Below are 25004 nucleotides of genomic sequence, written 5' to 3'. Positions count from 1 at the left end.
AGTGGGGATGGAGTGTTCAGGGTGATGTGCTGTGTTGCTTTTACGCCAAACATAACGTTTTGCATTGTTGCCAAAAAGTTCAATTTTGGTTTCATCTGACCAGAGCACCTTCTTCCACATGTTTGGTGTGTCTCCCAGGTGGCTTGTGGCAAACTTTAAACAACACTTTTTATGGATATCTTTAAGAAATGTCTTTCTTCTTGCCACTCTTCCATAAAGGCCAGATTTGTGCAATATACGACTGATTGTTGTCCTATGGACAGAGTCTCCCACCTCAGCTGTAGATCTCTGCAGTTCATCCAGAGTGATCATGGGCCTCTTGGCTGCATCTCTGATCAGTCTTCTCCTTGTATGAGCTGAAAGTTTAGAGGGACGGCCAGGTCTTGGTAGATTTGCAGTGGTCTTGATACTCCTTCCATTTCAATATTATCGCTTGCACAGTGCTCCTTGGGATGTTTAAAGCTTGGGAAATCTTTTTGTATCCAAATCCGGCTTTAAACTTCTTCACAACAGTATCTCGGACCTGCCTGGTGTGTTCCTTGTTCTTCATGATGCTCTCTGCGCTTTTAACGGACCTCTGAGACTATCACAGTGCAGGTGCATTTATACGGAGACTTGATTACACACAGGTGGATTGTATTTATCATCATTAGTCATTTAGGTCAACATTGGATCATTCAGAGATCCTCACTGAACTTCTGGAGAGAGTTTGCTGCACTGAAAGTAAAGGGGCTGAATAATTTTGCACGCCCAATTTTTCAGTTTTTGATTTGTTAAAAAAGTTTGAAATATCCAATAAATGTCGTTCCACTTCATGATTGTGTCCCACTTGTTGTTGATTCTTCACAAAAAATACAGTTTTATATCTTTATGTTTGAAGCCTGAAATGTGGCAAAAGGTCGCAAAGTTCAAGGGGGCCGAATACTTTCGCAAGGCACTGTACCATTCTGTGTCTCACTCTGTTTTATAACCCTTATAGGCGGTGCTCTTCACGTCTCTCTATGTAGAGACTCCTCAGACAGGGTTTTAGAGGACATGATCACTTCCTGTAGAACTATTACCTCCTCAGAATGATCAATATCACTGATTGACATGAAACAACACAAACCATCTAGTCAAAAGAAATGAATCAGCGCCACCCTCATAACAAACACCACTGCTACACATGAACTAGGCCGTAGTGCAGATGAGTTATTTTAGAAATCCAGTTGTTCTCGTCAGGCCAGTTAGAGGGCAGGGGTGCTAGAGAAAGGGAGGGAAGGAGGCAGGATAGGGAGGGACTGAATCAAAGAGAGAAAGAGTGAGAGAGCCAACAGAAAAGAAAGATGACTGTCTGAATCAAGATGGATCCAACCGAAGCCAGGTAATTAATTTGACTTTATTTTATTACCGTAGAAGTAGACTTGTGAAGGCACTATCTGGGACATTGTATCTTTGTATCAAGGCATTGATTGTACACTCAATCAATGCCTTGACAATCTGATGCTTCTTCTTTGTATAATAATCAGTATATTTATACTGTGTTGTAATGTGTTTGTTTTATGCGCTGTGTTGATTTGCGGTTCCCCTCAGAACTAACACAGACCAACAGGTGTCAACCCAAAAAGACGATTGTGTTTCAATGTTACTTGAAGTCACCAGCATTAATGGATTGAGATATAGTGGATGTAAACAGGTGGTAACGTAGTTTTAAATTGTTTTTTTATTTCACCTTTATTTAACCAGGTAGGCCAGTTGAGAACAAGTTCTCATTTACAACCTCAAGTTCTAATTTACAACCTGGCCAAGATAAAGCAAAGCAGTGCGACAAAAACAACAACAGAGTTACACATGGGATAAACAAACGTACAGTCAATAACACAATAGAAATATCTATATACAGTGTGTGCAAATGTAGTAAGATTAGGGAGGTAAGGCAATAAATAGGCCATAGTAGCGAAGTAATTACAGTTTAGCAAATTAACACTGGAGTGATAGATGAGCAGATGATGATGTGCAGGTTGAAATACTGGTGTGCAAAAGAGCAGAAAGTAAATAAAAACAATATGGGGATGAGGTAGGTAGATTGGGTGGGCTATTTACAGATGGGCTATGTACAGCTGCAGCGATCGGTTACTGAGGGAAATATATAAGTCTCCAGTTTCAGTTATTTTTGCAATTTGTTCCCGTCATTGGCAGCTGAGAACTGGAAGGAAAGGCGGCCAAAGGGGGAGTTGGCTTTGGGGGTAACCAGTGAAATATACCTGCTGGAGCGCGTGTTGTTATCGTGACCATTGAGCTGAGATAAGGTGGAGCGTTACCTAGCATAGACTTATAGATTACCTGGAGTCAGTGGGTTTGGCGACGAATATGAAGCGAGGGCCAGCTAACGAGAGCATAAAGGTCACAGTGGTGGGTGGTATAACGGGCTTTGGTGACTAAATGGATGGCACTGTGATAGACTGCATCCAATTTGCTGAGTAGAGTGTTGGAGGCTATTTTGTAAATGGCATCGCCGAAGTCAAGGATCGGTAGGATAGTCAGTTTTACGAGGGTATGTTTGGCAGCATGAGTAAAGGATGCTTTGTTGCGAAATAGGAAGCCAATTATAGATTTCATTTTGGATTGGAGATGCTTAATGTGAGTCTGGAAGGAGAGTTTACAGTCTAACCAGATTCCTAGCTATTTGTAGTTGTCCACATATTCTAGGTCAGAACCGTCCAGAGTAAAATCTGGACACCTACAAATCAGCTGGGCTAGACAATCTGGACCCTCTCTTTTAAAATGATCCACCGCAATTGTTGCAACCCCTATTACTAGCCTGTTCAACCTCTCTTTCGTATCGCCTGAGATCCCTAAAGATTGGAAAGCTTCCGCGGTCATCCCCCTCTTCAAAGGGGGAGACACTCTAGACCCAAACTGTTACAGACCTATATCTGTCCTACCCTGCCTTTCTAAAATCTTCGAAAGCCAAGTTAACAAACAGGTCACTGACCATTCCGAATCCCACCATACCTTCTCCGCTATGCAATCTGGTTTCCGAGCTGGTCATGGGTGCACCTCAGCCATGCTCAAGGTCCTAAACGATATCATAACCGCCATCGATAAAATACAAAACTGTGCAGCCCTCTTCATCGACCTGGCCAAAGCTTTTGACTCTGTCAATCACTGCATTCTTATCGGCAGACTCAACAGCCTTGGTTTCTAAAATGACTGCCTCGCCTGGATCACCAACTACTTCTCTGATAGAGTTCAGTCTGTCAAATCGGAGGGCCTGTTGTCTGGACCTCTGGCAGTCTCTATGGGGGTGCCACAGGGTTCAATTCTTGGGCCGACTCTTTTCTCTGTATACATCAATGATGTCGCTCTTGCTGCAGGTGATTCCCTGATCCACCTCTATGCAGACGACACCATTCTGTATACGTCTGGCCCTTCTTTGGTCACTGTGTTAAAAAAAAAATGTATTTCACCTTTATTTAACCAGATAACCTAGTTGAGAACAAGTTCTCATTTACAACTGCGACCTGGCCACGAGAAAGCAAAGGAGTGTGACACAAACAACAACACAGAGTTACACATGGAATTTGGGTGAAGGAGAAATGGGGAGGCTTGGGCAAGTTGCTGTGGGGGGTGCAGAGCTGTTGGCCGGGGTAGGGGTAGCCAGGAGTAAAGCATGGCCAGCTGTAGAAAAATGCTTATTGAAATTCTCGATTATTGTATATTTATCGGTGGTGACAGTGTTTCCTAGCCTCAGTGCAGTGGGCAGCTGGGAGGAGGTGCTCTTATTCTCCATGGACTTTACAGTATCCCAGAACTTTTTTGAGTTTGTGCTGCAGGATGCAAATTTTTGTTTGAAAAAGCTAGCCTTTGCTTTCCTGACTGCCTGTGTATATTGGTTCCTAACTTCCCTGAAAAGTTGCATATCTCGGGGGCTATTCGATGCTAATGCAGTACGCCACAGGATGTTTTTGTGCTGGTCAAGGGCAGTCAAGTTTGGAGTGAACCAAGGGCTATATCTGTTCTCAATTTAAAAAAATTGAATGGGGCATGCTTATTTAAGATTGTGAGGAAAGCACTTTTAAAGAATAACCAGGCATCCTCTACTGACGGAATGAGGTCAATATCCTTCCAGGATACCCGGGCCAGGTCGATTAGAAAGGCCTGCTCGCTGAAGTGTTTTAGGGAGTGTTTGACAGTGATGAGAGGTGGTCATTTGACCGCGGACCCATTACAGACGCAGGCAAGGAGGCAGTGATCGCTGAGATACTGGTTGAAGACAGCAGAGGTGTATTTAGAGGGCAAGTTGGTCAGGATGGTATCTATTAGGGTGCCCGTGTTTATGGATTTAGGGTTGTACCTGGTAGGTTCTTTGATAATTTGTGTGAGATTGAGGGCATCCAGCTTAGATTGTGGGGTGGCCGGGGTGTTAAGCATATCCCAGTTTAGGTCACCTAACAGTACAAACTCTGAAGATAAATGGGGGCAATTAATGCACATATGGTGTCCAGGGCACAGCTGGGGACTGAGGGGGGTCTGCAACAAGCGGCAACAATGAGAGACTTATTTCTGGAAAGGTGGATTTTTTAAATTAGAAGCTCTAACTGTTTGGATAGCATGACAGAATAGCATGGATAGCATGACAGAACTCTGCAGGCTATCTCTGCAGTAGATTACAACTCCTCCCCCTTTGGCAGTTCTATCTTGGTGGAAAATGTTGTAGTTGGGGATGGACATTTCAGAATTTTTGGTGGCCTTCCTAAGCCAGGATTCAGACACGGCAAGGACATCAGGGTTGGCGGAGTGTGCTAAAGCAGTGAGTAAAACAAACTTAGGGAGGAGGCTTCTGATGTTAACATGCATGTAACCAAGGCTTTTACGGTTAGAGAAGTCAACAAATGATAGCGCCTGGGGAATAGGAGTGGAACTGGAGGCTACAGGTGTTAACCTCTACATCACCAGAGGAACAGAGGAGGAGTAGGATAGTCTATTGTAGTGCGCTGGGGACAGAGAATAAAAGGAGCAGATTTCTGGGTGTGGTAGAATAGATTCAGGGCATAATGTACAGACAATGGTATGGTAGGATGTGAGTACAGTGGAGGTAAAGTGGAGGCACCAGTTAAGCCAGGTGAGGTGAGACAGGTGAGGTGAGCCAGGTGAGGTGAGACGGGTGAGGTGAGCCAGGTGAGGTGAGATGGGTGAGGTGAGACGGGTGAGGTGAGCCAGGTGAGGTGAGACAGGTGAGGTGAGACAGGTGAGGTGAGACAGGTGAGGTCTCCGCATGTGTGGGGGGTGAGACAAAAGAGCTATCTACGGCATGTTGAGTGGGACTGAGGGCTCTACAGTGAAATGAAACAATAAGAACTAGCCGAGACAGCAGTAGACAAGGAATATTGACATTAGAGAGAGGCATAAAGCAATCACAGGTTTTGATCAGGAGAGCTAAGACAACAATGGGTAAATGGCGATGAATGGGCAGAGTGGGTCAGTCATGAGTATCTATGATTAAATCACTGATGTCATGGAGTTTTGATGTTAGGCACTGTGGCGTGGATTGTGTTTGTATGTGTGAGAGAGACTAGTTACGCTCTCTGAAAGTGTGCAGTATGTGTGTATATCGTATCATGTGTGTATTATTCACTGCTTTAAAGCTCTAGATTGGGGTTTCCCAAACTCAGTCCTAGGCCACCCCCTGGATGCACGTTTTGGTTTTTACCCACAGCTGACAATGAGTTGGTTATTTGAATCAGCTGTGTAGTGCTAGGGTAAAAAACAAAACATGCACCCAGGGAGGGCCCCAGGACCCAGTTTGGGAAGCCCTGCTCTAGATTACTGTAGGTTGATGTCTTTGGTGTGATGGATGTATGGCTGTGAACTCAAGGTACATTTTTGCTATGTAACCCAAAGCCCTTAGAGGACATACTGTAGTTGGTGTATTTGGGTGAGGGTCAGGCATGCGTGAATTTGTGTAAGGTGTAGTTGTTTTTGAGGTTTCACCTTGGTCATACTGTAACTAAAGCTGAGAGCCCTGTGTGACTCGACCAGTGTCAGATTGTCTAGAGTTCTTCACCTTGTTTCACTGAGGCTTTTCCTGTCATCTCTGTTATGTCCCCCTTACTGCTAGCCTGCGTACCTGACAATGCATTCATCATTGCATAGAGGTAATCATTGTCATCATCATTATAGATTTTTGGCAAGATCATAACAGCTTGACTGAGGCAGAAACAAAGTGGTATTGAGGCCACAATACCTTGTCACTACATTGTGTTTCAATGGCCTGTAGCGGTTTACATTCTGCCGCCCATGTCTTGGTTTTATTTACTGTGATCATGCTAAATGGGAGGTATCAATGTGTGTGTTTTGTTCGAAATGTAAGTTCCTCTGTCCTTCTTAGTTCCTCAAGTTTAATTTCCCCGCATTGGACTCTCCCTCCATCTCTCCCTCCATCTCACCCTCTGTCTCTCCCTCCCTCTCACCCTCTGCATCTCTCCCTCCATCTCTCCCTCTGCTTCTCTCCCTCCCTCTCACCCTCTGTCTCTCCCTCCATCTCTCCCTCTGCTTCTCTCCCTCTGCATCTCTCCCTCCATCTCACCCTCTGCTTCTCTCCCTCCATCTCTCCCTCCATCTCTCCCTCTGCTTCTCTCCCTCCCTCTCACCCTCTGTCTCTCCCTCCATCTCTCCCTCCATCTCTCCCTCTGCTTCTCTCCCTCCCTCTCACCCTCTGTCTCTCCCTCCATCTCTCCCTCCATCTCTCCCTCCATCTCTCCCTCTGCTTCTCTCCCTCCTTCTCTCCCTCTGCATCTCTCCCTCCATCTCTCCCTCTGCTTCTCTCCCTCCATCTCTCCCTCTGCTTCTCTCCCTCCATCTCTCCCTCTGCTTCTCTCCCTCTGCATCTCTCCCTCTGCTTCTCTCCCTCCATCTCTCCCTCCATCTCTCCCTCCATCTCTCCCTCTGCTTCTCTCCCTCCATCTCTCCCTCTGTCTCTCCCTCCATCCTCCCTCTGCTTCTCTCCCTCCCTCTGCCCTCTGTCTCTCCCTCCATCTCTCCCTCTGCTTCTCTCCCTCCCTCTCACCCTCTGTCTCTCCCTCCATCTCTCCCTCTGCTTCTCTCCCTCCCTCTCACCCTCTGTCTCTCCCCTCCATCTCTCCCTCTGCATCTCTCCCTCCATCTCTCCCTCTGCATCTCTCCCTCCCTCTCTCCCTCTGCATCTCTCCCTCCATCTCTCCCTCTGTCTCTCCCTCCATCTCTCCCTCTGTGTCTCTCCCTCCATCTCTCCCTCTGCTTCTCTCCCTCCATCTCTCCCTCTGTCTCTCCCTCCATCTCTCCCTCTGCTTCTCTCCCTCCCTCTCCCCCTCCATCCTCCATCTCTCCCTCCATCTCTCCCTCCATCTCTCCCTCTGCATCTCTCCCTCCATCTCTCCCTCCATCTCTCCCTCCATCTCTCCCTCTGCTTCTCTCCCTCCCTATCTCCCTCTGCATCTCTCCCTCCATCTCTCCCTCTGCGTCTCTCCCTCCATCTCTCCCTCTGTCTCTCCCTCCATCTCTCCCTCTGCTTCTCTCCCTCCCTCTCTCCCTCTGTCTCCCTCCATCTCTCCCTCTGCTTCTCTCCCTCCCTCTCTCCCTCTGTCTCTCCCTCCATCTCTCCCTCTGCTTCTCTCCCTCCATCTCTCCCTCTGCATCTCTCCCTCCATCTCTCCCTCTGCGTCTCTCCCTCCATCTCTCCCTCTGCGTCTCTCCCTCCATCTCTCCCTCTGCTTCTCTCCCTCCATCTCTCCCTCTGCATCTCTCCCCCATCTCTCCCTCTGCTTCTCTCCCTCCATCTCTCCCTCTGCGTCTCTCCCTCCATCTCTCCCTCTGCGTCTCTCCCTCCATCTCTCCCTCCTCGTCTCTCCCTCCATCTCTCCCTCTGCTTCTCCCTCCCTCCCCCTCTCTCCCCATCTCTGCTCTCTCCCTCCATCTCTCCCTCTGCTTCTCTCCCTCCATCTCACCCTCTGTCTCTCCCTCCATCTCTCCCTCTGCTTCTCTCCCTCCATCTCTCCCTCTGCGTCTCTCCCTCCATCTCTCCCTCCTCGTCTCTCCCTCCATCTCTCCCTCTGCGTCTCTCCCTCCATCTCTCCCTCCTCCATCTCTCCCTCTGCTTCTCTCCTCCCTCTCTCTCCCTCCCTCTCTCCCTCCATCTCTCCCTCTCCTCTCCCTCCATCTCCCCTCTCGTCTCTCCCTCCATCTCTCCCTCTGCTTCTCTCCCTCCCTCTCTCCCTCTGCATCTCTCCCTCCATCTCTCCCTCTGCTTCTCTCCCTCCCTCTCACCCTCTGTCTCTCCCTCCATCTCTCCCTCTGCTTCTCTCCCTCCCTCTCACCCTGTCTCTCCCTCCCTCTCACCCTGTCTCTCCCTCCATCTCTCCCTCCATCTCTCCCTCTGCATCTCTCCCTCTGCATCTCTCCCTCCATCTCTCCCTCTGCATCTCTCCCTCCCTCTCCCCCTCTGCATCTCTCCCTCCATCTCTCCCTCTGCTTCTCTCCCTCCCTCTCACCCTCTGTCTCTCCCTCTGCATCTCTCCCCCATCTCTCCCCCTCTCCCTCTGCGTCTCTCCCTCCATCTCTCCCTCTGCGTCTCTCCCTCCATCTCTCCCTCTGTGTCTCTCCCTCTGCATCTCTCCCTCCCTCTCCCCCTCTGCATCTCTCCCTCCATCTCTCCCTCTGCTTCTCTCCCTCCCCCTCTCACCCTCTGTCTCTCCCTCCATCTCTCCCTCCATCTCTCCCTCTGCGTCTCTCCCTCCATCTCTCCCTCTGCGTCTCTCCCTCCATCTCTCCCTCTGTGTTTCTCCCTCCATCTCTCCCTCTGTGTCTCTCCCTCCATCTCTCCCTCTGCGTCTCTCCCTCCATCTCTCCCTCTGCGTCTCTCCCTCCATCTCTCCCTCTCGTCTCTCCCTCCATCTCTCCCTCTGTGTCTCTCCCTCCATCTCTCCCTCTGCGTCTCTCCCTCCATCTCTCCCTCTGCGTCTCTCCCTCCATCTCTCCCTCTGCGTCTCTCCCTCCATCTCTCCCTCTGCGTCTCTCCCTCCATCTCTCCCTCTGTGTCTCTCCCTCTGCGTCTCTCCCTCCATCTCTCCCTCTGTGTCTCTCCCTCCATCTCTCTCTCTGTGTCTCTCCATCCATCTCTCCCTCTCTGTGTCTCTCCCCTCCATCTCTCCCTCTGCGTCTCCCTCCCTCCATCTCTCCCTCTCTCGTCTCTCCCTCCATCTCTCCCTCTGCGTCTCTCCCTCCATCTCTCCCTCTGTGTCTCTCCATCCATCTCTCTCTCTGTGTCTCTCCCTCCATCTCTCCCTCTGCTTCTCTCCCTCCATCTCTCCCTCTGTGTCTCTCCCTCCATCTCTCCCTCTGTGTCTCTCCATCCATCTCTCTCTCTGTGTCTCTCCATCCATCTCTCTCTCTCTGTCTCTCCATCCATCTCTCTCTCCTGTGTCTCTCCATCCCTCTCTCTCTGTGTCTCTCCCTCCATCTCTCCCTCTGCTTCTCTCCCTCCATCTCTCCCTCTGCGTCTCTCCCTCCATCTCTCTCTCCCTCTGCGTCTCTCCCTCCATCTCTCCCTCTGCGTCTCTCCCTCCATCTCTCCCTCTGCGTCTCTCCCTCCATCTCTCCCTCTGCTCTCTCCATCTCCTCTCTGTGTCTCCATCTCTCTCTCTCTGTGTCTCTCCCTCCATCTCTCCCTCTGTGTCTCTCCCTCCATCTCTCCCTCTGCTCTCTCCCTCCATCTCTCCCTCTCTCTCCCTCCATCTCTCCCTCTGTGTCTCTCCATCCATCTCTCTCTCTGTGTCTCTCCCTCCATCTCTCCCTCTGCGTCTCTCCCTCCATCTCTCCCTCTGCGTCTCTCCCTCCATCTCATCCTCTCCTCTCCATCCATCTCCCTCTGTTCTCTCCCTCCATCTCTCCCTCTGCGTCTCTCCCTCCATCTCTCCCTCTGCGTCTCTCCCTCCATCTCTCCCTCTGCATCTCTCCCTCCATCTCTCCCTCTGCGTCTCTCCCTCCATCTCTCCTCTGCCTCCATCTCTCCCTCTGCTTCTCTCCCTCCATCTCTCCCTCTGCTTCTCTCCCTCCATCTCTCTCTCTGTGTCTCTCCCTCCATCTATCCCTCTGCTTCTCTCCCTCCATCTCTCCCTCTCTCTCCTTCTCTCCCTCCATCTCTCCCTCTGCTTCTCTCCCTCCATCTCTCTCTCTGCGTCTCTCCCTCCATATATCCCTCTGCTTCTCTCCCTCCATCTCTCCCTCTGCTTCTCTCCCTCCATCTCTCTCTCTGTGTCTCTCCCTCCATATATCCCTCTGCTTCTCTCCCTCCATCTCTCCCTCTGCTTCTCTCCCTCCATCTCTCCCTCTGCTTCTCTCCCTCCATCTCTCTCTCTGCATCTCTCCTCCATATATCCCTCTGCTTCTCTCCCTCCATCTCTCCCTCTGCTTCTCTCCCTCCATCTCTCTCTCTGCGTCTCTCCCTCCATATATCCCTCTGCTTCTCTCCCTCCATCTCTCCCTCTGCTTCTCTCCCTCCATCTCTCCCTCTGCTTCTCTCCCTCCATCTCTCTCTCTGTAGGCCCCAAGCAATAGGCCAACATTGTGTTTATGCTCTCTTATCTCTTCAGCCTTTCCTCAAAAGCAACAACCTCTTTCAACGAAGGAAGGGGAGGTGATGTGACTCAGCCAGAGGAAGTGGTGGAGCAGTGGAGGAATGGAGGAGAGGGGGAGAGACAGAGGGAGGTGGAGAGAGAGGCGGGCGTGACAGATGGACTAAGTCTGGCTGCAGAGACAGCTACCAACCACAGGGTGTCAGCAGACAAACGCAGATTCAATACTGTGGGATACCATGTGAGGGCTATGAACTTCAGCTTCCATTTGTAGATGCAAGATCAGATCGAAATCAACCCTAAACTTGAGGCCACCATGACACTTAATCTACGTCCTGAAGCCAAATGGTAGAAACTTCACCCAGCCAACCAGAAGGCTATGTGAACTTCCTAATATTCAGGCTACCACAGCAAACACAAACTGTATATTTACATTATATTCTCCATCATATTCAGAGGAAGCTGAAGCAGAAAGTGGTGGCGGACTATACCACGGTGAGTAAGGGAGCGTCTGGAAGTTTCAAACCCCGAGCAGCACTGAGACAGGTCCTGTTCAGCCAGGGAGCGACTGAAAAGAGACCCATGCCTGAGGTACTTTCCTCCCACGCACTTAACTCGTCCTCTACACACATGAATACACCCTGACACGCACATGCACAGACATGCACAGCCAGTGCCACTGTCCACATACTTGCTGAAAATAAAAGTTCCGCAAATGCACACTACAATTGTTCACTCAAACATATCTGCTAAGGGCCCATTTCTAACTAATTTTGATGATACTTTGGTGGAATATATGTATATATGTGTGTGTATATAATAGATATAATATACATATTATCTCTCCCCCTCTCTCTTTCTCTCTGTCAGGGCGCAGGGCAGTTGGATGCTCTGAAGCGGACTCTGGAGGCGTTCCCAGTACCAGTATGTCTGAACTGGAGCTTGGGGGGGGAGGGGACAGGAGCCACACTGGAGAACAACTGGACTGATATAGTACACAATCACTCGGTAACCAGATTTACCTTCTGACCAATGCAAGTCATGATGGGCATATTATCTAGTTAATATGAATGATCTCTCCCTACCTTTTACAACATATCTCTCTCTCCCTCTCTCTCTCTCTCTCTCTCTCTCTCTCTCTCTCTCTCTCTCTCTCTCTCCCTACCCTTTACAATATGTCTCCTTCTCCCACCCTCTCTCTCTCTCTCTCCCTCCCTACCTTTTACAACATCTCTCTCTCTCTCCTACCTTTTACAACAAATCTCTCTCTCCCTCTCTCTCTCTCTCTCTCTCTCTCCTACCTTTTACAACATATCTCTCTCTCCCTCTCTCCCTCTCTCTCTCTCTCCCTACCTTTTACAACATCTCTCTCTCTCCCTACCTTTTACAACATCTCTCTCTCTCTCTCCCCTACCTTTTACAACATATCTCTCTCTCCTACCTTTTACAATATCTCTCTCTCTCTCTCTCTCTCTCTCCATACCTTTTACAATATATCTCTTCTCCCACCCTCTCTCTCTCTCTCCCTACCTTTTACAACATATCTCTTTCTCCCCACCCACCGTCTCTCTCTCTCTCTCTCTCTCTCTCTCTCTCTCTCTACCTTTTACAATATATCTCTTCTCCCACCCACCCACCCCTCTCTCTCTCTCTCTCTCTCTCCCTACCTTTTACAATATATCTCCTTCTCCCACCCTCTCTCTCTCTCTCTCTCCCTCCTTCTATCTCTCTCTCTCTCTCTCTCTCCCTACCTTTTACAACATATCTCTTTCTCCCACCCACCCACCCTCTCTCTCTCTCCTCCCTTTTACAATATATCTCCTTCACCCACCCACCCTCTCTCTCTCTCTCCCTCCTCCCTTTTACAACATATCTCTTTCTCCCACCCCTCTCTCTCTCTCTCTCTCTCCCTCCCTCCCTTTTTACAACATATCTCTTTCTCTCACCCTCTCTCTCTCTCTCTCTCCCTACCTTTTACAACATATCTCTTTCTCTCACCCTCTCTCTCTCTCTCTCTCTCCCTCCCTTTTACAACATATCTCTTTCTCTCTCTCTCTCTCTCTCTCTCTCTCTCCCTACCCTTTACAATATGTCTCCTTCTCCCACCCTCTCTCTCTCTCTCTCCTCCCTACCTTTTACAACATCTCTCTCTCTCTCCCTACCTTTTACAACAAATCTCTCTCTCCCTCTCTCTCTCTCTCTCTCTCTCTCTCTCTCCCTACCTTTTACAACATATCTCTCTCTCCCCTCTCTCTCCCTCTCTCTCTCTCTCCCTACCTTTTACAACATCTCTCTCTCTCCCTACCTTTTACAACATCTCTCTCTCTCTCTCCCTACCTTTTACAACATATCTCTCTCTCCCTACCTTTTACAATATCTCTCTCTCTCTCTCTCTCTCTCTCTCCATACCTTTTACAATATATCTCTTCTCCCACCCTCTCTCTCTCTCTCCCTACCTTTTACAACATATCTCTTTCTCCCACCCACCCACCCACCGTCTCTCTCTCTCTCTCTCTCTCTCTCTCTCTCTCTCCATACCTTTTACAATATATCTCTTCTCCCACCCACCCACCCCCTCTCTCTCTCTCTCTCTCTCCCTACCTTTTACAATATATCTCCTTCTCCCACCCTCTCTCTCTCTCTCTCTCCCTCCTTCTATCTCTCTCTCTCTCTCTCTCTCCCTACCTTTTACAACATATCTCTTTCTCCCACCCACCCACCCTCTCTCTCTCTCCCTCCCTTTTACAATATATCTCCTTCACCCACCCACCCTCTCTCTCTCTCTCCCTCCCTCCCTTTTACAACATATCTCTTTCTCCCACCCCTCTCTCTCTCTCTCTCTCTCTCCCTCCCTCCCTTTTACAACATATCTCTTTCTCTCACCCTCTCTCTCTCTCTCTCTCCCTACCTTTTACAACATATCTCTTTCTCTCACCCTCTCTCTCTCTCTCTCTCTCCCTCCCTTTTACAACATATCTCTTTCTCCCCCCCTCTCTCTCTCTCTCTCTCTCTCTCCCCTCCCTCCCTTTTACAACATATATCTTTCTCCCACCCACCCTCTCTCCCTCTCTCTCTCTCTCTCCCTACCTTTTACAACATATCTCTTTCTCCCACCCTCTCTCTCTCTCTCTCTCTCTCCCCTACCTTTTACAACATATCTCTTTCTCCTACCCACCCCTCTCTCTCTCTCTCTCCCTCCCTTTTACAATATATCTCCTTCACCCACCCACCCACCCACCCTCTCTCTCTGTCTCTCTCTCTCTCCCTCCTTTTACAACATATCTCTTTCTCCCACCCACCCACCCCCTCTCTCTCTCTCTCTCTCCCTCCCTCCCTTTTACAACATATCTCTTTCTCCCACCCCCCTCTCTCTCTCTCTCTCCCTCCCTCCTTTTACAACATATCTCTTTCTCCCACCCACCCTCTCTCTCTCTCTCTCCCCTACCTTTTACAACATATCTCTCTCTCTCTCCCTACCTTTTACAACATATATATCTCTCTCTCTCCCTACCTTTTACAACATATATCTCTCTCTCTCTCCTACCTTTTACAACATATCTCTTTCTCCCACCCTCCCCTTCCTCCCCCTTCCATCCCCCTTCATTCCTTTCTCTCTCCCTCCCTCTCTCTGATCAGATGATGTGTAAGACCCAGAGGCACCATCAGGAGGCACTGTGGGAGTTGATCCACACTGAGCTCACCTACATCAACAAGCTCACTGTTGTCACTGATGTAAGACAGACAGACAGACACCCTGCTCTCATTACTGTCATTACTCTCATTACTGAAAACGTATCAATGTCTTTCAGTGATGTGTCCATAACAACCATGGGCTATTCATAATAGAAATATGAGAATAGTAACTGTTATCTGTATAGCATCTTTTATTGCAATGTCATTTTTCAATGCCCGTGTTTGTTTGTGTCATTATATTTCTCAGTTGGTGATGGCATCTCTTACCAACCTGCACCAGCATGGATTCCTCTTAGAGGTCAGTCTATATGAGCTGAGTTCTCATTCACAGGGTTTTCTGTAGGGGACATTTTCTCTAGAACTCACTCTCTGGTCTTTGGGCCTATCTGTGTTTCCCGGCTGACCACTCAAATAGATGTGTTGCAATGAACTAAGCATGTGCTTTTGAGCTGGATCTTGCATGATCTGACTGGGTTCAGGTGTGTGTGTTTTCATGAATGACTTTGACCTTTGGTTGAATTTAAAACCAGTATACAGTTCAAGGGCAGGCCCTTGGGCCTAGTTGAAACCGACTGCTGTAGTACAACATACTGTACATACAGTGCATACTGCTGAGCTGACATACTAACACACTGAGAATATCTGCTCTATCTGACACAGAACACACCAGGGCAGATGGAACATTCAGCTCAATAACAGAATGTTAGATAATTCCTGCTGAGAATGTGGAAAGTATCTGAGAATGTGGAAAGTATCTGAGAATGTGGGGGAGTGAGTTCTGCAGAGTTCTTCAGCTAGACACTGCAGCTTTGTCAAACAATTACCCTCTTCATCTTTTTTATCACAAAAGGTCTACAACTATCATATCTTTTTATTGACTTTAGACAAACACAAACTTCAACACATAATGACAAGAGATGTGGGGTAGATTGTAGGTTCAAAATCAAGAAAGCAGGATTATCATCACTCTCTTTTTCCTGTCCCTCTCTTCTTCAGGTGACACCTGAGAGCCTCTTCTCCAACCTTCCCTCCATCCTCAGCGCCCACCGGCTCTTCTGGCAGGAAGTGATGTATCCCATGTTACAGGAAGTCCGCAGGACGGGGAAGCCCTTTGACCCCATGAGGTTAGAGGCAGGATGCCTGCAGGTACAGTACTGACTATCAATCAGATCTAGTATCAGGTTCACATATGGGATGAAAGTATAAGGGTCAAACGGGGGTGAAAGGAAGGAATGGAAACACGGGTCATGGGTTTAAAACATGTTTGTTTACAGCAATCTTTGTCTAATCCCATCCCCACCCTCTGTCTGTAGTTCCCTGAGCGTTTCTCCACCTATCTGCATTACTGTTGTAAGGAGGAGAGCACAGTGGACATTACGAGCAAACTGACAGACACCAACCTGCACTTCCACACCTACTTAATGGTGAGTTAAACACACGCACACACATTTTTTAATACTTTATTTGAATCCACAAATCATAATTCATATAAACTTCTCAGGACAAGGATATCTGGACACATAGGGAAACAGATAGCACCTTCTTCTTCACACAGAAAGGCTGTCCATGACTGCTGACACAGAGCAGTTGTCTCACCTCCGTAGCCACCAGGTCAACAAGGCGTTCATGTCTAGGTCATGTCTCAGTATGAACAGAAAGCATTAACAACATGTGATACTTACCTCAGACCTCAGGGTGGAAAACACAGAAGGGATCATGGTTTGCAGGGTACCAGAGAGCTAGGTTGTATTTTGTTGGTAGAACTTGCCTTAACGGTAAAGGTGAGAATGTCCTTGCCAATAGCAGCTTTATGGTACATGGAATGGGAGACGGAAACAAACACACACACACCACTTCATACACAAGCCCCCTTCTTGTTTACATATTGCATGCACACCCTTTCACTCTGCGTCACACACATGGTTCTCCAAACTACCCTTCATTACGGTAACACAGTATGGATCAGTGAATTGAGTCATAGCATCCGCAGAACTTCTTCTGTTATTGATCATGTTCTAGTGGTTTTGATGATCACCATATCCAGGCCTTCTGTTATTGGTAATATCCTGAAGGCCAAACACTTGTTACACCAACGCTCTGACCTAATGACTCAGAGAGCCTAGCCTGCACATTGTCTTCTTAAAGATTAGAACGTGTTTTGGGCTGTTTTTTGCTGTCTAAGCACTTTTACAGCTTTTTCAAAGAATCTCCATTATGAGTTTTTCAAGACTTTGAATTTGTCCAGTACCATGTAACAATAATATTTCATACACCGTAACAACACTGTATTTACATGAGTTCTACCGAGGCCATAACTTTGGGTATAAGGTCTAGAGACTAGAAGACACAAAATAATGTTTTTCTCCGCGTCCATAGTGGGTGGAAGCACACCCCCAGTGTGAGCGGATGCGTCTGGGAGATATGCAGGCCAAACCCATCCAGAGGATCACCAAGTACCCCCTGCTGCTGAAGGCTGTCCTCAAGACCACCCAGGCTCCCCACACTCAGCACACACTCAGGGGCATGGTGAATGAAGAGCTGGCCTTTTCAATCAAGGCCTTTTAATTCAGTTTGCCAGGCCTGAGGCTGTTCATGTTCATTAGAAAAGGAAGTTACACGTTCCAGCACCATTTTCTTACTAGCTAATCGCTAATTGCCTCTACTAGTAATAGATGAAAAGGCAAATTAAGGAAATCTCTCTGTCCCACACACTCTATCCCTCACTCTGTTTTTTTTTTTTCTCTCTCTCTCTCTCTCTCTCTCTCTCTCTCTCTCTCTCTCTCTCTCCAGTTGGCCTGTGTTAATGGCTTTCTGCACAGCATCAATGACTACTTGAGGCTTAAGGATGATGAGCAGGCCCTCTCGCTTTCCGCCCAGAAGATAGAGGGATATGACGTGATGGAGGGGATGAATGAGGAAATCGAAAAGGTGAAAGAGAGAAGAAAAAGCTAGGAACAGAGTACAGGATAGGAAACTACACCAACCTTAAAAAACGATATAGATACTGTAATGTGTGACGCAGATAGTGAGTAGTCAATGTTGATGTCATCCACAGCATGTCAGAGAGTTATGCAGTTTTGATTTGACGTGCCCTGTCAGAGGGGTGGGTCCTGGGGTCATACGCAAGCTGCTATTGGAGGAGACTCTGAAGATCAGAGGAAGGAAGGATCACAAGGTAGGTTGAGTGACAGAATCTCACTCTGTTCCATTGAAACATTGACTTCCATGTAGAGGATTCTTCCTAATATTATTATCTCATTAGCACGGACTTTGATGATAACTACTTTGAGAAAAAATGTATTTACTACGACTGTGATATGTGGTTGTCTCACCTTGCTATCTTAAGCTGAATGCACTAACTGTAAGTTGCTCTGGATACGAGCATCTGCTAAATGACTAACATGTAAAATATAGATGTCATGTTTCTTTGGGCTTGTTGCGACTGTTATGTGGTGAAGCTGGAGGTGACAGCCCTGCTCTTCTCTGACGTGCTGCTGGTGACCAAGGTCCAGAAGAAGGCAGAGAGACTGAAGGTAGTTCGCCCCCCACTGGCCCTGGATAGAACACGCTGTGACACACTCAAAGATGGCTGTGAGTACAGTCATTGACCATACAGTACATATCCTAGAAGTGGAAAGATGAAACGTTGCTCTGTCTCTTGCTACAGAGACCATTTGTAGAGTTTTAAATGACAGTTCTCTCTTTATCTCTCCCTCTCTCTATCTCCTAGGTTCGTTTGTGGTGGTGGAGGTGAGTGTTCTGGGCTGTGCGGCGAATGTCTACACCTTTTCCACCTCCAGCCCAGAGAGCTGCTCTACATGGGTCTTCACCATCCACGAGGCACAGGTAAACAGACAGAAAATACTGACTAAAATGGTAATGACATGATTTATTGTAGTTACATTTTAGTCTCTTTAGTATTACATCAATGAATGAATGATTAGATGTACAATGTACATAATGTGTAACATACAGTGATATCGATGCTCTCCTCTTATCCCTCTTTCTTTCTTCCATTCATTGACAGGAAACACTGCAGGGCCTGAGAGAGACAGAGGTCAGCAGACGACTGCAGACCAAACAGAGAGACCTACAGCTTCAGGAACAAGCCACACCCCCTACAGAGCCCAAGATGACCGTTGAGGAATCAGTTGATCAGCCTCCTGACCAATCAGAAGCAGAGATCACTTCCTCTTTGGAGGTGAAACCTGTTGAGGAACTCCTCATCCAATCAGTGAATGGAACATTGGTGTCCATAGCAACGGAGGCAGAACAACAAACTCAGGAACCAGTGGACTATAAAGATGCAATGTTACCAGGACAACCACGCAAGCTCAGTGACATTCATAACCAATCATTCTTCCAACCTCAACCCAAACCCAACGGCCCACACAACCTGTTGCTAGGCAGATATCCTGACATAGACTACGACATAGACTACCCACGACACCAATCCAGCACTTTCCCACTTTCTCCATGCAGGGAAAACAATCGAAAAGATTCTATCGCTATTTGTCAAATGGAATCCCAAGGATTGCTCTCACAGGGAGGACGAGCCACATCCACACGGAGGAATTCTGCCCCCCAGTCAGTGGAGCAACAAGCCATGAGGAACTCGTGGCTCACCCAATCAGGAGAGGAGGAGGCTTTAGCGGAATCATGGAGGTTTTCTCGGAAGTTGAATTCACCACGGTTACGCAGGAGAAGACCAATAAACACTGAGCAGACTGCTACCCCTCAGATGTCACAAAGTGGGTCTGACAGCTCTGGGATGGCCCAGTCTGCACCACGCACAAACTCTTCCTCCAACTCTGACTCAGACTGCAAACAGAAACTCAGAGGTTCCTACCAACACAACTCAGGTTCCTCCGGACAGAGCTCTGACTCTCACCTGGTCCTCAAGCTGGGGTCCTTGAAGATGAACGGAGGGGTGTTCTGGGACATGCCTGCAGAGAGAGAGTTCTCCCCAGAGCCCCACGCTTTCTCTGAGCAAGAGCTGCCCAAAGACATCTCTAAAGAAAAGGAAAACACCCCAAAAAGGCCTAAGTTGAAGATTCAGAGGAGCGTGTCCATACCAGATATCATCCTCCAAGAAGGATATAGTTCTCTTCTGATCTCAGCCAAGCCCTCCAACACGCAAATAGCCCACTCTCCCCCTCCTGGGTTGGATCCATACTTGCACCCCTCCCCTCTGGAGAGCATTTTGAACCGGGCCAAGGAGAGAAGAAAGGACGGAGGGAGAAGAGAGGGAAAAGGGAAATCTCCAACCTTCAGAACAAGGGCTCTTCCTCCTTCTCCGTCTTTCTCCACCACTACGTCCCAGTCGCCCAGTGAAGGGGATAGAGAGACTGAGTGGGAAGAGGTGGAGCTGGTCAGACGGCTGGCCCCCAGTGTCAGTCAGGGATGGATAGAGGAGAGGGTGGACGGAGATGAGGAGGAGGAGAAGAAGAGCAGGTGAGTTTTACATCAAACCTCAGTTGGAAATAAAAGAAAAGAACGTCTTCAAAGTATTCATGATCAGTTTGAAGATTCATCTATTGAAATGACTCAGTCAGGTAGGTGTGGGTGGCTGATGACCACTATGGAACAGTTTTATTCTGGGTTATTTTATCACTCTACCTACTGGGCTGATTACCATGTAGTGTAGGATCACTATGTTCAAATCGTTATTCTTGGAAGTTGCATTTACTGTCATAACCATGACATGCCACCCGTAACCATGTTTCATGTCATGACAACCACGTCATTATAACCAATCTAGCCTGATCACCAGATTGGTGTCCACTTTAGCCAACTACTTTGTTAATGTCACGCCAAACATTCCAGTGAACAACATGGAAGTAGACTAAAGCAGAAACAAATCTTGTGACTAAGCTATTTGCAATCCAACAAGCTTATCTCCATTGTAAAAGTTTTTTCCCCTCTCTCTTCTAGCCCCGCCTTCCCTGATGGCACCAGCGTTGATTGGCCAGGCTGGTGCTTTGAAGCCGATGAGGTCCTGGATCAGCTGACCCCAGAGGACAGTGGCGTTGGTGTTGATGAGGAGTGGTGGGAAGTGGCTGCGTTGGGGCTCAGCCAAACTTTGACCTTGAGAGACATCCAGCGAATTGGCACACATGAGGACGGGACAATTAGTCAGGTGTAGTTCTGCATAGGCTACTGGGAGCCCTTCATTCTCCATGACTTTATCTGCACTTTATGGGGAATAATATGTCATTTGAGATTTTCACTGTGCCGGAGTGATACTTTTCCACAGCTAGATGTTGATTGAGTGAGCTGATTGCCACCAAATGTTTGATTTCAGTTTGTTACATGGAATGTTTGTGTGATTTTGAGTTTGTGATTATGAGTCTGAGTGAACATCAGAATCATTTTCTTCAACCTGCATAATATTGTTAGAGCTACAGATGTAGGATCTTCATTTGATCCCTCTTTTGTTGCTGAGGTTTTTCCTGCATCGCAGGAAATGGAGATGAGCTTTGTGATTTACATAAATGTACTGAAAAGCCACACTAACACACTGTTATATTAACAGTACTGCACTTTTCATGTAGCCTACTTTTGGCTGATCAAGCAACATTATGGACTAAATGTTCAAATCCTGTTGCTGCAGCATTATTAAGATCCTACATCTGTAGACGCCTGTACTGTCTTATACAAGTGTACTTTTTGATGTGGTGTCAGTTAACTGAAATGCTGTGTATACATAGAATGACATGTTTCATTGAACTTCATTTGAGTTGTTAATTTATAAGAGTAACTGCATATTTGGTATTGTGATCCATTGGGGAGATTCATACTGATATATTGTAATAAAGAGACATATTTAAACCAATGAAGTGTTTAGACAATTGTATTCTCAGTGATTCATTACATTACAAAAGTCTAATAGGTGGTTAAGGTGCCGGTAGTGAGAAATAAGGCATACATATACAAAATCAATCACATTTCAAATAAAAGATCAATCACATGTTTTTTGTGAAAGTAGGAAAGAAACTGCTACAATTGTCTGCACTGAATTAATATGTACAAATACCACATAATCTCCCAACTGATCATAGACATGTCAAATGATTTCAAATGTCATATTGCAGAGACTCGTCTATTTGGAGATCTCATCTTCTTTCACTCTGTTCCTCTCTCTGTCCTCTCTCTCATTAGCAATGGTGTGAACAATGGTCTCCAGGGCAGGGTACTGCAGGATCAGCTTGCGCTGTAGAGGAGATTAAATGACTATTACATAAACCTTTTAAAAACGTATTTTCCATGTCAACGTGGATTTAAGGAAAACACACACAGCTGTAGTTGAACGTACCCTCCGATAGTTCCTGTACATCTGCACCAAGACCAACAGCAGCACCAAGAGGAAGAAACCCAGGCCGGCTACCATGGCAACATTACTGGAAGAACCTGTCTCATTATCTCCCATCAGACGACCTGATCAACCAAGACAGACCGAGGATAGACTTTAGTTTACAGTTGAGTAATTTAGCAGACGCTCTTATCCAGAGCAACTTACAGGAGCAATTAGAGCTGAGTGCCTTTCTCAAAGGCACATCCACAGATTTTTCACTTAGTCGGCTTGGGGATTCGAACAGGTGACCTTTCGGTTACTGGCACAACGCTCTTAACTGCTAGTCTACCTTCCGCCCCTGTGTCTCATTATGACATTTTTTTACATATTGGTGATATTTGTTGCATTTGAATTGTGTCTGCATCTACCTAGATCCATGCAAATAGACAGTGAATCAAAGTAGGCAGATAGGACTTACTCATCAGATGTAGGTGGTATGTCACGTTCCCCAGAGCTCCTTCTTTCCCGTGGAATCGACAAGCCCATTCGCCAGAGTTCCTGTCTGACACTTTGTTGATCCCCAGGACCCTCCCTTTCTGGACGGAGCTCTCTGATTGGGTGCCATTGAGGTCATAGGTCACTCGTACCCACTCGTATTCAGTGACCTCGCTGGCATCGCTGAGGTGACAGGTCAGTGAGACTGGGGCCTTCTGGGTAGACGGTGAGTTGCTGAGCACTGAGTAGCACGAACACACAGGATCATCATTAGCATTGTGATTGCTAATTATAAAGCACCATTTGCCCATCTCATCTCAAACATTTACCTTCAATGTTTGCCATTTTGCAGAACGGGGCAACTCACTTTAGGCATTCAAATGAGGAGACTGCTACAATATCATACCATCATCCATTTTTTATGCCTGGCTCACCTTGGGCAGTCACCAGCTGCATCTCCCTTGCTACCCGGCGCCCCTCCACTGTCCCTGAGCACCTGTACCTGCCCCCGTCGCCCTGCCCCACTTGCCCCACACCCACAGACCTGTCCCAGGGAGGGAGGGATAGCAGGGAGGACAGGTTGAAGGAGGGTGGGAGTGGGAGAGCAGAGCCAGAGGTGTCCAGTCTCTCCCAGGCTGTGTCTGATGGGGTGAGTCCAGTGGAGAACACACAGGGGAGGGTGACAGCAGACCCCACCTCAGCATACACCTTGGCACTGGCACTGGAGGGGTTAACGATACCTGAGCGAGAGAAGAGATGGGGGAAGGTGATGGATAGGAGAGAAGGGAGAAAGACATAGGAAACGTCTTCAATATATCAGCTGCATTTCAATGTTTTATTCCTTCCAAACATGACATCACCGTGTCTGAGCCCTCACCTCTCACTGTCAGGGCCGTGGTGGCCTTCCCTTGTTTCCTCCCTTTATGCACTACACAGCTCCAGTTACCCATCATGCCTGCAGATGCCTTGCTCTCCAAAACACTCGCCTGGTTCTTTGAAAGGACATAATCTGCACTCTCAGGGTAAACTCGCTTCTTGTTGAGCATCCAGCTCACTGTCGCCTCCTGTGGCCATGGAGTGACACTGCAAGTGATCGTGATTTTGTTGCCCTCCACTGGAGCAGGTGGGGAGATGGATACTGTGAAAGAAAGACATGGGTAAGTAAGAGCAATGAGATGTTAATCATATTCACAGGTTTATGATATGTGTGAATGTATGATAAACATCAGATAAATATAGGTATACCTTGTTATTACAGCATGTAAATATCACTTTAAAATAACTGTAAATATCACTTTAAAATGAATGTAAATATCACTGAAAGTTCATTTAATTGTCCACAGGGTATTTCATATAAGTTACTGTCTATTTTAGCCCCTTACCTTTGATGACCCTGAGGAGGATCCTCTTAGAGAGGATTTTCTCTCCGTCCTGCACCATGCAGGTGTACTTCCCGCTGTCCTCCTCCCTCACCTCCTTTATGTACAGGCTGTAGTCACCAGCTCCAACCTCTAAATGGGGGCATCGAACACGCTGGGCAGCTCCTATTCCCCAGTGCTCCAGTCCACTCTTTCCCTTTCTCCATACTGTCCTGAGAGAGAGGAAGAGATGCTACGTTTCAAACATGACACTTGTATTGTACAGATATACAGATCAATAGCAATGCATTGCTATGCTCTCCTATAGAACACTGTCAATACAGAAAAATGTATTAATCAAGAGAAAGAAAGACCAGGATAGAGAAAGATGAAAATGGGAATCTTTGAGGATATTGGAGTCACACAGGTAGACAGAGACAGAGAGGATGAGAGAGATGAATAAGGAGGAGAGCATGAAAGACATGGACCGAGAGAAAGGCAGTCGTACCCCTCAAGGTCCTTGCTCCAGACGATGACGGCTGCAGAGGCGGAGGGAGAGCGACACGTGCAGGGTAACACTGCCTGGGACCCTGCCTCTGCGAACATCTCAGTATACTCAGACAGACACTGACACCGACCCCCTGAACAAATACACATACTGTCTGAATACACACACATACCCAATCCTCCATCCGTAAGTACACATCAAAGCATGTCATAACATTTCTTTAAATCGGTTTACATTGCAACACATTTTCATTTAAAAAACAATGACTACAGATCATCTGTACGATCTCACCTGTCACTAACAGGGATGTTCCCAAGAGAAGGAGAAACTGCCACATGGTCTCTTCTTTTCTCTTTTCTCCTTCCTTCTGACGTTTTGATCAACAGATTGTCGTTGCAAACCTAGCTTAGTATCTGTGTCCCTCTTTGATCTCTCTTCTGTTGTGTGTGTTTCTGTCAATTGGGGCTGGGTATATAAAGGCCTGTAGGTGTGAGTTGTGGGAAGAGGGAAGAGGGAGGTGTCTAAACAGGTAGTCCCTCTCCTGGTCATGTGACATGAGCAACGAGGCGGTCTTTGATGCGGTTTGTGTCAGTCTCACTGACGCAACATGGAAACTGTCAGCCACACAAACAGGGAATCCTACATGCTCCCTCCCACGGATTCTCTTTCTCCTCCCCATCTCTCTCTTGCTCTCTCTGCCCCCTTCTCTTTCTCTCTCCCTTCCCCTTATTTTCTCTCTCTCCCTTCCCCCCAACTTTCTCTTTTTCCCTCCCCCTCTCTCTCTCTGCTCAAGTTCTGCAAAGTTGAATTTGATATGATACTCTACCTTTAATTACCTTACAGGTACAGAGTGGTATAAAAAACACTGTATCACAAAACATACATCATATCATCAGAAACATGCAGTACTGTAATACACAGTATTTATATATCCATTGACAGAGTGACCCATTCATTTGAACCCTGCATTTAGTGTATCTATTGTATTTCTACTCAGTGGAACTTACAGGAAGTACAGGGTTGCCGAAAGTCTGCACAGTCTAACCACTGTATCCTTCCACATTGAT

General features: G+C 47.4%; 2 protein-coding genes across 4 annotated transcripts; one reads left to right on the top strand and one right to left on the bottom strand.

Moving 5' to 3' along the window:
- Positions 1 to 1237: 1237 nt before the first annotated feature.
- Positions 1238 to 21117, top strand: plekhg6 (pleckstrin homology domain containing, family G (with RhoGef domain) member 6). Of its 3 annotated transcripts, XM_024416421.2 has the most exons (15): positions 1238 to 1363; positions 10608 to 10830; positions 11046 to 11180; positions 11460 to 11597; positions 14226 to 14321; positions 14530 to 14580; positions 15279 to 15428; positions 15596 to 15706; positions 16659 to 16808; positions 17073 to 17210; positions 17338 to 17457; positions 17741 to 17873; positions 18013 to 18128; positions 18310 to 19736; positions 20217 to 21117. In XM_024416421.2, exons 1-15 carry the CDS (start codon positions 1344 to 1346, stop codon positions 20425 to 20427), a joined length of 3219 nt encoding a protein of 1072 aa, XP_024272189.2. In that variant the 5' UTR covers positions 1238 to 1343; the 3' UTR covers positions 20428 to 21117. The 3 variants fall into 3 exon arrangements, with proteins under 3 accessions (XP_024272189.2, XP_024272192.2, XP_024272191.2); XM_024416424.2 differs by lacking the exon at positions 1238 to 1363 and having other exon boundaries at positions 10700 to 10830; positions 11048 to 11180; XM_024416423.2 differs by lacking the exon at positions 1238 to 1363 and having other exon boundaries at positions 10804 to 10937.
- Positions 21118 to 24425, bottom strand: LOC112247615 (lymphocyte activation gene 3 protein). Its single transcript, XM_024416425.2, has 8 exons — positions 24229 to 24425; positions 23938 to 24070; positions 23454 to 23662; positions 22949 to 23209; positions 22506 to 22811; positions 22055 to 22312; positions 21598 to 21719; positions 21118 to 21495 (listed from the first exon to the last, which is right to left on the bottom strand). The coding sequence occupies exons 1-8, from the start codon at positions 24272 to 24274 to the stop codon at positions 21385 to 21387; spliced, it is 1446 nt and encodes a 481-aa protein (XP_024272193.2). The 5' UTR covers positions 24275 to 24425; the 3' UTR covers positions 21118 to 21384.
- Positions 24426 to 25004: the final 579 nt, after the last annotated feature.

This window comes from Oncorhynchus tshawytscha, linkage group LG23 (assembly GCF_018296145.1).
Source record: "Oncorhynchus tshawytscha isolate Ot180627B linkage group LG23, Otsh_v2.0, whole genome shotgun sequence".
Lineage (NCBI taxonomy): Eukaryota > Metazoa > Chordata > Actinopteri > Salmoniformes > Salmonidae > Oncorhynchus > Oncorhynchus tshawytscha.
This window is presented reverse-complemented; position numbering and strand designations above follow the sequence as displayed.